General features: G+C 39.4%; 1 protein-coding gene and 1 pseudogene across 3 annotated transcripts in view; one reads left to right on the top strand and one right to left on the bottom strand.

The window, feature by feature from the left end:
* Window positions 1–7,181, top strand: part of ELOVL6 (ELOVL fatty acid elongase 6) — a 186,955-nt gene extending 179,774 nt beyond the window's left edge. For all 3 annotated transcript variants that reach the window (XM_037830464.1, XM_037830465.1, XM_037830463.1), the window contains exon 5: window positions 2,829–7,181. In XM_037830464.1, the coding sequence (XP_037686392.1) occupies window positions 2,829–3,253 (425 nt within the window). In that variant the 3' untranslated portion in view covers window positions 3,254–7,181. The remainder of the gene's footprint in view (window positions 1–2,828) is intronic.
* Window positions 1,026–1,811, bottom strand: LOC119529773 (annotated as a pseudogene).
* Window positions 7,182–12,899: the final 5,718 nt, after the last annotated feature.

The raw sequence follows: 12,899 nt of genomic DNA, 5'->3' as shown, positions 1-12,899 counted from the left end.
CAGTTCCTGGCTTTCTACCTACTTTCCTGGAGGAGTAACTAAAACATGCAGCTCACCAGTCTGCCATCTTGCCCCGCCTAAATTTGTTTTTAATATGAATTTCCTTGAACTTCCACCTTCTTTCCACTGTGAACAAAGGTAGGCCAGAATTATTGTGTCTACAGAAGAAGCAGAGCCAGAGTAGTAATTACACAGAAATGACGGATCTTTGACAGGCAGGCAAAAATAGCACAGTTTAATACCAAGAAGTGGACCCCAAGTCTCCCGACACCAGTTTTGTCCCTTAAGTATACATCTGAGATTTACCATCACCATCTATCAGTATTAGCCTGTCTTAGACATTTATTGTCAAAATAAAAGTCAGGCATCTCCCAAGAAGAAAGAGGGCTTCAAAGAAAATTTTATAATAGTTTCAGAAACGCAGCAACTGGCAACTTTCCTTTTCTATGCTAAACATATCCTTCCTAACGATTAACAATCCGGTAGGGAAATAAACTAATAGCTCCTGCTGAATGGATTTGGACCTCCAGCTCTATTATTTCACCATGGCCATCAGAACCGTGTAAGTCTTTCCAAGGCCCAGCATTCCTGGGATCTTCCTAGTACCAAGCATATTAGCAAATGTGTGAAGCAAAAAGAGGGCTAAGACAGCTGTGGTTTTACTGATAGGGAGGGCTCTCTGCTAGTTCCCTTTATGCTTCACTACATTCCAGAATAAGAGGGAGTTTCTAGTTAGGCAGTCAGGTTTGAATTCACCTAAGGCCCTGAAGGGTACTGGTTTTTCCCACGTCTGATAATAAAGATAGGAAAAAGAACCATACATCTTCCTGCATAAATCCTCTGTCTCAAATCCCAGCATCTATATCCATTTTTACTGATTTTTTAATAGAATTTGGATATATTTATTACCTCACTTGCCATTGATAAGGATACACCTAATTTATTTTGCTACTATTCCTTTTTTTTTTTTTTTTTTTTTTTTTTGGTTAAAGGAGAACATTTATTATACAGAAAACTGTGTAAATTTAACCCAGTTTAGTGATAAGTTCTTTAGCCTTTGCCCTCTCTAGCTTGGCAATGCAAGCCACAGATTTTGGACCCAGGACATTGTCTCCCCAGTGACTGCAGATCTCATCATATCTGTTGTTGTAATGGGTCCCAATAGCTTCCACCAGCTTAGCTAGTGCTCCTTTGTGTTCCAAGTTAACCTGTGTGAAGCAACCCTGGTGCAGGTCTTTCTGCAGACAAAGCATCCCAGCCTGGCCTTCCCCTTGATGATGCAGTAGGGGACCTCCATTTTGCTACACTACATGGGCAGGAAGACAGCCAGCTCGATGGGGTCCACATCATGTGCAGTCACTATCAGCTGGGCCTTCTTGTTTTCCACCAAGGTGGTAACCATGTTCACCCTTACTCAAAGCACAGGTGGCCTCTTGTGGGGACATCCCTTTGCCTGCAGCTTTCTTCTCAGCCTGGGCCAACAGCCTCTGCTGCTTCTCTTGCTTTGTCTCTGGTCTGTACTTTTGGATTACCTTAACCAGTTGAGTGGCTGTTTGGAGGTCCAAGGCCTGGGTGAACTGGTTGATGGTGGAGGTGGGCAGGGATGGAGGGGCATGTTCTGCTGCTTGTAGTGGATAGCCCTTTGCCACTGCAGCCAGATATAGTGGGGCCATTTTACAAAGCAGGTGGTGTCCCTTTTGGGGTGGATGCCCTGTCCAATGCCAAAATTCTTGGGCCTTTTCTCAAATAGAGGATTTACCACCTTCCTGGCTTCCTGCTTCTTCACGACAGCAGTGGCTGGGGCCACCTTTTTTCCCTTTGCCTTCTTTTCTTTTGGCACCTTGGGTGATGGGGCGAGAGACACTTCATCATTTTTAACATAAATGATCTACAGTATATTTTTCAGAATCTCCAGACTTTTCAGAAAATCACTGTAGATATTTAGGGTCTACTTAACTGATTATAATTCTAGTTTCTAGAAGTATAAATACCCTACCCCAGAAACAGCAGTCTTTTTCTTGAAAGGGATAGTGTTAAAAAAATTTTTTGATAGATTTTGGAAAGCTTATTCAGAGTCAGTTCCATAAAATCTTGTCATTTCCAGGTTTTAATCACTTTATTTATTGGTATAAAGCTTTCTTATTATCCTCTTCAGCAAATGTGTGCCTGTGTGCAAATGCCTTTTGTTCCCACTTTTCTTTTTTTGCCTTTTGCTTAAATCTTACTTTCCTCATTGCCATTTGGCTACAATTTACATTTTACAGGGAGATCATAAAAATATGTGTTTGAGGGGTACCTTTCATCATGTCACATATAAAAATAATGGCATTACTATTCTAGAGAGCCCAAAGAACATTTCTCTGGGCACCTGTTTCACTCAATTGATACTTGACCCAAGGCAAGACACTTGACCCCTCCATGTGATATTTTCCTAAAATATACAGTCTGAAAGAGAGTTGGTCAGCATGGTTGTTGATGTCCCTTACACATCAGAAATTAACAGGATTTTCTATACATTGCCTTTTTTAGAGTAACAATTATTGAGTCCTTACTATGTGTCAGGTAGGCATGTTGATTATCCAGTTGAATTTTCAGACAACTCCACAAACAACTATCATTATCCCCATTTTTATCCTCATTTTACAGAAGTGGAAACTAGAAATTAGGGAGGATAAATAACTTGCCCAAGGTGATAGAGCTAGGAAATTACCGCGCAGGATTCACACCTGGTTAATCTAGAAGTTCTCTACCTTCTTGTAAAAATAGAAATTATCATGAGGTCATTGTCAAAGGATTCATGTATGTTCTTTTCCTTCTTTGTCTTTCAGGGGACACGATATTCATTATTCTGAGGAAGCAGAAGCTGATCTTCCTACACTGGTACCACCACATCACTGTGCTCCTGTACTCTTGGTACTCCTACAAAGACATGGTTGCCGGGGGTGGTTGGTTCATGACTATGAACTATATCGTGCACGCCGTGATGTACTCTTACTATGCCTTGCGGGCAGCCGGGTTCCGAGTCTCCCGGAAGTTTGCCATGTTCATCACCTTGTCCCAGATCACCCAGATGGTGATAGGCTGTGTAATTAACTACCTGGTCTTTTCCTGGATGCAGCAGGAGCAGTGTCACTCTCACTTTCAGAACATCTTCTGGTCTTCACTCATGTACCTCAGCTACTTTGTGCTCTTCTGCCATTTCTTCTTTGAGGCCTACATCAGCAAAATTAGGAAAACGAGAAAGGCTGAATAGTGTTGGAACCAAGGAGGAAGCTGTAGCTCAGGGTCATCAAGAAAAATAATAGACAAATGAAAATGGCACAAGGAATCACATATGGTGCAGCTAAAACAAAACATAACGAGCAAACACAAAACCCAAGGCAGCTTAGGGATAATTAGGTTGACTTAACCCAGTAAGTTTATGATCCTTTTTTTGGTGAGGACTCACTGAGTTCACCTCCATCTTAAAGGACTGCTGCTGGAAGACCCTATTCTCTCCTTCTCTGTGAACTCCAGGACAAATGAGAACAAAAGTGAATCTAAGATAGGGAGAAAGAAAGAAAGGCAAACAAAGCTATTAACGCTATATGAAAAAATGCGTTTACTGAGTGTTATATTTCTCTAAAGCTGAAAGAATTTAACTTAAAAAACTGTGCGAGCACACATACACAAGCCTCTTTAATGTTTGTAGACACTCAAGTGGAGCCAATAGAAAAGATAAAAATGAAAGAGACACAGGGTATGCATCTAGAAAAATTATGCTTTTGCAAACATTAAAGCCTTTTTTAAGAAAGGTTGGTAGATGTAGCCCCCATGAGAACAGATGTCTCTATCACCTCTTGTGAAAATGGATGTAAACAACTGTATTTCAACTAAGAGAAAGACTGATATTTTTCCCCTTGCTGCACAGCCTCAAGCTAGTGAGTTTGCCAAAACCAAAAGGGGCACAATACTTTTCCAAGGTTCTTCCTGGGCAGATTGAAACACTGCAGACCAGTTCCCAAAGCATTTCTGATAGTTAAACTGCAATTTATACTCTTAAATGAGAAAGGAAGCTTTATCCTTTCTTCAGTTGCCCAGGCTTTGAACGGAATGGTAAAGACAGAATAGAAGAGATGGAAACTCAACCAAATGATCTGCAAATGAATTCAGTACTGTCTGTAAAAACGTTCCATTCCATACCATTTCTGAGCTGGGAGAGGGGAATGGCAGTAGGAAAAAGAGGCAAGCTGAAGATCAATTCAGTAGACAAACAACACGTATACCCCTCCCATCTAACCTCATGCATACTCACAACTTTCCAAACGAAACCCCATGGTACAGTCCTTATTTTCTATATTTTTGTGAATTTCAAAAAGAGATCTGCAGGGATCTTCTTGATTTGGGGTGAACACTGTGTTTCTGCATCATCTGCATTTGCTGCCCAAGCAATGTAGAGGTGTTTAAAGTGCCCTCTGCTGGTCAAGTGGAGATCCTTCAGCAAACACACTTCATTCCCAGGCTGGCTGAGAACAGTTGACAGCAAAGGGCCCCTTATATGTAGACTTACCCCTCAAGTTTTAAATGATATACAATAGTGATCATATTTTTTATCAAATCAGAATGCATCCCGCTTCAAGTCAGCTTCAGACATTTTTTAAAAGGGACTTTTGCTCTGGAACTCAGAAAATCAATTTATTAAGAGCCATATTCTTAAAAAAAAAAAAAGTTAGATTATCTGTAATATTTCAGTCCTTTACAAGCCAAATAAATGTGTAAACGCTTCTAGTATTTTAAAGAAGCAATTATGTAAAGTTGTTCAATGTGATATAATAGTATTCTAATTGGTCAAGTAGTTTAATGATTAGACAAACTAGATGAAAAGATTAGGGGCTCCCCACACTGCATAGATTATAGACACACAACCACACATGCACACAGATGTGGGGGGCACTGAATTTCAAAGCCCAAATGAATAGAAACACATTTTCCGGCTAGCAGAAAAAGAAACAGTTGTTTATCTTTTTTGCTTTATTTGAGAGTGTACAGTAAAAGGGATTTTTCAGATTATTTTTATATTATTTTAGCTTTAATTGTGGTGTCATTCATGAAACAGAGCTGCTCTGCTTTTCTGTCGGAGATGACAAGAGCTTTTCAGCATCTATGTGTGGAATTTAAAAAGAATAAAGTTTTATTCCATTCTGTGTGAATGGTTTGGACAATGAACAGAGAATACACGCAAACCAAGTCGTGGAAAGTAGACATGGGGGTTGTGGGAAGAAGGTGAAGGGGAGGGAAGCAAAACTGTTGCATCTGTGCTAAATTATTGTGAACAGTTTATAATGTGTTGACATTGGTTCATAGATGAGAAACAATCGATGGAGGAATGTACTATTACTAGGGCAAAAACTGACATGAGCTGAAAAGATAGGTCCTGCTATAAGAACCAGCTAGTAGATTCTTGGGATGCAAATAATATTGTTTTTGAACCTTGAGAATACATAATACTGTGCAATAAGCTTTTTTTTTCCTTATAACAGAAAATGAGCAGAGTAATTAAAATGAGGAAAAGGCAAAATAACAACTGACTTGAGTTTAATGGAGTAGTTAGAAGCTCACTTGGTTGATTTAATTTAATTATTTAATTCAATGATTTGTCTATGATCTTTTAATGATGGTTAGAATATGGAAATGAACATAAACCTTAAGTAGATTGCAAATGATGCTTCCAAAGCACTTTTATCTTTATATTGGGTTCATACTTTTGTTCAGTGTGAAACAATTTAGAATGGTTGTTGACAAGTTGAATGTCTAAGAAATAGTTCTTAAATTATGGTGACTATATCTAAGGCATTTCCAATGTTTATCATGGAAAGAAAAAAAGACATTTAAAGAATTATTCTGGAATTGCAGTTTCAGTACAATACATTTAACATCTCAGCTTAACTGCTTAATTATAATCATATATGAGACTGGGTCACTAGCTCATGGGAAATGTAAAACCTACCTGAGAATGGACTGCCACATAGATAGTTCTACTGTCAGTTAGCATTCCAGTAAACTTAGGCAGGCAAGTTTTTATAGCTGTCCCCCTATGCTGCAATAGATTATCTTTGTATTCAAGATTTTCCATTGCATTCCAATCAAAGTATGATAGAACATCATTCCTGGATAAAAACAAATCCTTGATTTCATATATCTATATGTGCAATTTCATATACTGGGTCTGAGCCTCAGCCAGGGTCCATGAGTTTGCACTGGAAAACATTCTGGTGAGAAATACTCTATTCTTCGAGCAAGGGGTGTTATCTGGACCTTCTAGTTTGCAGCTACCACCTTACTTATATCCAAAGCCAGGTCTAAAATATCGAATTGAAATCATGGGTTGAGGATATTAGTCCAGGTAATTTTCTCCCATCCTTTCTAATCACTCTCCATATAAAAATAAGGTGGTGGGGGTGGTGTGAATGGAAATAATACTTACATGCATGTGCTAGTGAAGAAAGAAAGGACAGATAATATCTCCACTTCTTCACCTCTCTTTACTAAGGTAGCTCTGGACTGGGTCAGAAACTTCATTTGAGTGGGGTTTTTATAGAATTGAATGTTAAGACAGTAGGAACCTAGGAGAGTAATTCTAGGAAAGAGATCCATAGAATTCTTTTAAAAATCAGATGTGGTATCTTCATGATAACATAATGCCTGTTACATCTCAGTAACAAAGTGACTTCAATTACACAGTGGTAGAACATGCCAGAAGTCTGGCCTCATTCCCAGACTGCTGAATTACCAGGGAGAAACAGCATGGTCAGGTTATGATTTCTTCTTCATTCTGATAGAACTTAGAGACTCTGTGTGTGTTGCACAACTGAGAGATCTACAACAAAATTTGAGGGCTTTTCCCTACCAGTTTGGTTAATGATTCTTTCAGCTGTTGGATGGGCCATCTGCTGATTCAGAACAGGTGTTAAGAGAGCAGTGAAGACCAATTAGATCTTGCCTCCAGAGTCCAGCACTTCATGTTGCACCGGCATGGCCCATGTCTGTCTATTTTAGACACTTATTTCCCTGAAAGTTTCCATCCTGAAAATGTAGTTGTGTGGGAATTTCGTGATGAAAGCCAAAACTTTCCAGTAGTTGAAGAGAAAATAACTTTTCTAATCTTTTTTGTTTTTGAGAATAAATATTTTATTATCAGTTTGGGATGGTATGTTAATGCTGTGAGTCATTGTCTCCTGTAGCTTTTTATATTGTTCTTCTGTCCCTTTCATATTTGTTTCACATATATTAGACCTGATTCTTTGTGCCTCGGACCCATTACCACACAGAAGAGATTCTGCTGAGAATGCACACAGCAAAACTTGTGCAAAAATATCCTATTTTGTGCAGACAATCAGTATGAAATTTGCCAGCAAGTCAACGCCCTTCACGTGCAGGTACTTAGTACAACTAAAGTGTCAGTGCAGTTAAAGCATTTTCTTGAATGCCAGTTGTGACACACTCCAGTTATAAACGTCCATGAGCCATATGGCAGAATCCATAGCTGAAGAGCCCAGTTAGGTACACCTTGGCAGAGCATCATAACATTTTTGCAAGCCTATTGTATCACAAGTTGTTTTCCTCATCAAGACACTTTTCAAATTCATGGCTCACAGAAGAAGTGGGGGCAGGGGGGTGGCGCAAAAAGAAAAACAAGCTTCTGGTTTCCCCTTTCTCCTTCTGAATTACACATTCTTTTTTTAAGTGAAACAGGAGTTGTCCTAGTACTAAAGAGATGGGTAATGGGAGCACATCAATGTGTGGATTTGGGGAAGGGTCAATCAAGGCACTTTGGTTTTAGGTTGGGCCGGCAAAAGTCTTGCCATAGGTACATCAACAAAACCAAACTCAAAATTTCACTGCAGTAAACTTCTTCTGAAGCAACTGGTTAAATAAAAGAAACTGATTCCATAAATCAGAGCCAAGCCATATTTGCAGCTCATTTAGGCCAGAACCGAAGAGGCCCAACTCATATGTTGATATGTAAACCCTGCTATTTCCCAATGCGCAGTTGCACTTGAAGCTTTCTCACAGTGGACAAAATCAGGAAAGGTACAGAAGTAGCCTAATAGTGTTCCCCAGTTGTGTCCATTTCAGACAGGTCTGCCTGTCTGGAGGTGGTCAGACAGGAGGTTGCTTGCTGCTACCTTGAAAACCACTAGAAAATTGAGCCTCTTTAGGACCACAAGGCCTATATGTTCAAATAGAAGCCTATTCATAGACGCCTCACAGAGCAAATCACAACAATGTCTGACTTGTTATTTTCAAGTGCTTATTTCATGACATTAAAAAAGTATTTTTTCTGGTGTATTAGAATTAAAATAATTACTTTTGATTTAAAATCAAATTCTGTTTTTGTTTCTTTTCTCTGCTGTTCCAGGTCCAAAGGGGCACCAATGATACTGATAACTATGCAAAAATCTTAGAAAAGCTGTTTCCATACTTGACACCAACGTGCTCACAGAACACAGACGAGTCACTAAAACTCCTCATTTCCTTAGTAGAGTCAGATAATGATGCTGTCCCCAAAATCCCACAAGATGTCTTGCCTTTCAATACTAATCATAGCTTTCATGTGGATAACATTTTACAATTTACATGATTTCCACCATCTGTTAGTTTACCAGAGCAGTCCTAGTGGGGAAGTCTTAAGTTGGACCCCCATTTTACAGATGAGAAAAATTCGCTCATTAGATCAAATATCACAGGAGTAGAAGGAATGAGATTTGAATCTAATCTTCAATTTCATTGCAGTCATTCAAATCTTTTGAAAAGAAGTATAGTATAAATGAATAAAATTCCAATAGTCTACACTGAACTAGTAGCCACTTTGCATGTCATTGAACGAAGTGTTTTTGGAGGAAAGTATATGTTGGGGAAAATATTCAGCAAGCAAAGCACCTCCCTCATAGTGATGAGTAAGCCCTCTACTTACATAGCTGCCAGCTGTTAACGAGGATAGTCCTAGTTATTCATATCTTTGTCCTAAGATAATTTGGCCTTCAACTTCCGGTGTTGGTTTCCCATGTTCTATTGCATACTTTTTAGATTAAATGCCTTATGTCATTGTTTGTGGAATTTTTGGAGCATCCATACAATACATGGCAATGACGGCCTTAGAGCATTTATATTTTTATTGAAAACCCAAGAACCTCTATTTGTGGATATTTTCCATAATCAAATTATTATGAATATTATGTCTTCACATAATCTCAGAATATATTAAGACAGAACTTTTTATTTATTTGCATTCTAATGTATTTTCTTATCTCCAGACATCACCTGAAGTATTGACTACACCAAAAAAAAAAAAAAAAAGGAAAATCAAGCAGGTCCCAGAACTTAATATAAACAACTGCGCTATCACGTAGCTCCTGGTAGAAACACGACCTCATAAAATGCAAGCCTCAGTGATGAATAAACAAGCATTAAAACATACAAGCATTTTATACTGTCCAGCTAACAAAAATACTGTACTTGTGAAACTCCAAGACCAAGAAGTATAATAGGTTTCCTAGGTAAGAAAATAAGAAGGTCAGAATGTCAATATTTCCACTACATGATCACTCTTGGTTGCTTTTTGTTGTTTTTCAGTATGAGTGAAATCAGTTGGAGCCACAAGGGATGTCCTCAATCAGTGATCAGGTTTAAATAGTTAAAATAGATCCCCACTGGTTGATCTTTAACATTAGCTTCTTATTCTCCAGGCCTGGTAGAGAGGCCACATCTGAGCAATGAAAGAGAAAGAGGTTCTCTGGGGGTGACTCTCAGGCAGAATTTTAAGTAGTCTTAGCCTTCTTTCAGTAACAAGCTTCATAAGGGCAAGCCCCAAGATTGAGGGCTTGGCCTTCTAAATTGGTAGCCCCCAATGCTTGTGAGAACATCAATAATTCCCCAGGTGGGGAAGTTTAATATTTCCACATTTACCCCCAGTCCCTCAAGGGGGCTTTGGGGAGGGATTCTTGATTACTGCCAGACACTGCTCCAGGAGATCAAAAGGGGAAGCTCTGCTGAAAAGCTACACTGAACACAAGGATTTCCATAGTTGGGGGGTGGAAGGGAGATTACACTGAGGGTCTCCCCAGTACCACAAAACTATACACCAAACACATGCACACAAGAAATGTTCTTGTGCTCTCTGCCTCTCTCAGTCCATGATATAATAACACTAATCAAAAAACTCCAGGCAAGTTGAGAGAAGCACTGCATCAGAAAAAGATTCAATCTTACTGACCTAAAAAGAAATTATCTAATTAATTATCCCACTGAGCTGTAATCTTTTATGTTTTCACCACTGTTTTTCATCTACATGATAGCTGAAGGAAGGAAGCATTGGTTTTTTACCTTATATATGTATGTATTATAGAATATGTATTTATATGGCAAAAATTCACACACATACACACACTTAAAACAAGATGCAGTCAGTCCCCTTCTGACACACCAGCCTATGCTCTTACTACTACATTCTCTCATCTTTGGTATTTCCAAATCCCCAGGGTTAAAACACTGTGCTATACTCTGGGATTTCATACACAGCTTCCTTTTCTATTGACCACACTAATTCCTTTCATACTAGATGGAAAATCTGTCCCCCTGGGTGTTTCTCTATTGTTTTATTTATGAAAATGCCAGTGGGTGTTTCTTAAGGCAGCCAATCTCCATGAAGGGAAAGCAAGTAATTGTTTGCTATTCCTGCATCCACCTCTGCTCATATTTATTTATTAATTACTGTAAAATCCAGAACATTTTTGCAAAATGAACCCTTTATCTCCAAACTAGATGCACTTATAATTTTTACTTAGTTTCAGAATTATAAAACCAATTCAGCATAAATAAACCTACCGAACTTCCAAATTGCCTTAAGTGGACATGCTGACTCATTTGTTCATTTACATGTAACATGAATTTCTCCAGGACCCAACAGCCTATAGAGGCAAATGTTTTGCTAGTTTGTTGCTCCCACTGATGGACCTCTGACTTCCTGCCAAGTGCCTTGCATCTAATTTTGGAAATTGCCAAGGGGTGTCTCACAGTCACTGCTCTCTCAGGCATTTCTTTTATGAATATTCTGCTTCACCAGATGTGGTCAACCCCACCTCACCTCACATCCCCACCAAGCCCAGCTGCTATTTCGTCTCTCCACTGGATCCTGAACTCTCTCTGTGCACAGGCAGGTTTAGCAGTTCTCAGCAGGTTTCCACTATCGCTCTGAAACGCAGGGCACCCTCTGCTCTGCTGTGAGGCAAGATGCCTGTTTCCCCTAGGTTAGGTGTTCCGTGTGAGAAAGCTGGCCTCCTTCCTACTGAGGACCCAGATACGCACTGAGAAAGCCAGGGGATGGATTGGGGTAACAGCCACCGCACTTTGCATTGGAATCTCTACTCCTTCCCCTGCATGGGCCAAAGCTTTCCTTGGGTTGAGTTCATTGGGATTCCTTCACCTTCCCCTTGAATGGGTGCCCTTCCTGAAGGTCCTCAGCCCCATTGTAAATGGACTCCTACGGCCACCAGACATATCAGAGCCCAGCAGAAGACACCGTTACTTATCTAGACTCCTTCCAACCATCCCCTGCCCAGCTCTCCTACAGGCTCCCCATCTCTCTGCCCTGCCCCAAAACCAAAGGTTCGGACATGAGTCTCACTTAAATTCCACCTGGGTGCCCAGTTACACATGTAAGCCAGTGATGAAGGGCAAACATTTTTGAAGCAAAACAAATTCTTTCTCTTTGAGTGAAAATTGGCTTTCTGAATTAAAAGAGCAAAATGCAGCAAGCCACAATAATTGCTTGGCCCTGTTTGTTCCTGACTCATGGCCTTCACACGTTCTGATTTCCTCTGCCTGAAAAGGGCAGGTAAGGACACCCCTATTATGTACTCAGAGCACTGTGCTCTCCTACTTCATGGGACTTATCACCACAGTAATTAACCATTGTTTGATGTCTCCTTCAATAGATTACAAACCCTGTAGAGCAGGAATTGATTTGCCTGTTCTCCCTGGCATCTCCAGGACCTGGCAGAATGGATGAATAAATGTTAAGACATGGTTGTAGAAAGGCCATTCTGTTTTGAATGCAAATGTTTGTGTTTGTATTAATAGCTCTGGACATGTCAAATTGCATTACGTCAGAAAGCTGGTATTTAAGATACAAGGTGCCAGAACTTATCTCTATTTTCTGAACCGCTTTTTTATTAAAATTTCCTAGAAGCAGGCCTATCATGAAAAATGCCCTCTTAGGACAGATAAAGCAATATGCAGGCCCTAATAGTGGACATTCAAGTGAAAGTTTTCTGCTTTCTCTCAAGGGTCTTGGCTAATCCACTATGGATGAATATCAAAAGCAACACATGAAAATAAAACAACACATTTGACAGAAAGAACTTTACATTTGCCCTAGTGGAAACATAGTTTTTTACCTAGCATCTCATTTTTATTAGCCTTGGAAAAGTGTTTTCTTTATAATGTATGTTCTAATAATAGTAAGACAGTGAAGATTTATTGGCAAACTTCTGGCAGATTATGGTGAAGAATAAACAGAGACAGACCCATATATAGATGATCCAGAAAAAAAGAAAGTAAGAAACAAGGGCAGACATTTATTGAACAATTATTATGTGCCAAGTAAGATGTGAAGTACTTTTGCCTTATTTAATCCTCATGAGAACTTCAGGCAGTAGGTTCTGACAAGTGAGTCTGTCAAGAATATTTGTGTCTTGCTATAAACTGATCCCAGAAATGCAGACAACTCCCAAATGATTGTTCTATTCAAAATGTCCTAAAAGGCTAGAGCTTACATGTAAAATTCCAAGCTAATTAAACATGTCCTTGTCATTCAAAAGTAGTGAATGAAACATTACTCACTAGAAGCATCACTGATATGA

This window comes from Choloepus didactylus, chromosome 3 (genome assembly GCF_015220235.1).
Source record: "Choloepus didactylus isolate mChoDid1 chromosome 3, mChoDid1.pri, whole genome shotgun sequence".
NCBI classification, from domain to species: domain Eukaryota; kingdom Metazoa; phylum Chordata; class Mammalia; order Pilosa; family Megalonychidae; genus Choloepus; species Choloepus didactylus.
Note: the sequence above shows the minus strand (reverse complement) of the source record. Positions and strands in the feature narration are given on the sequence as shown.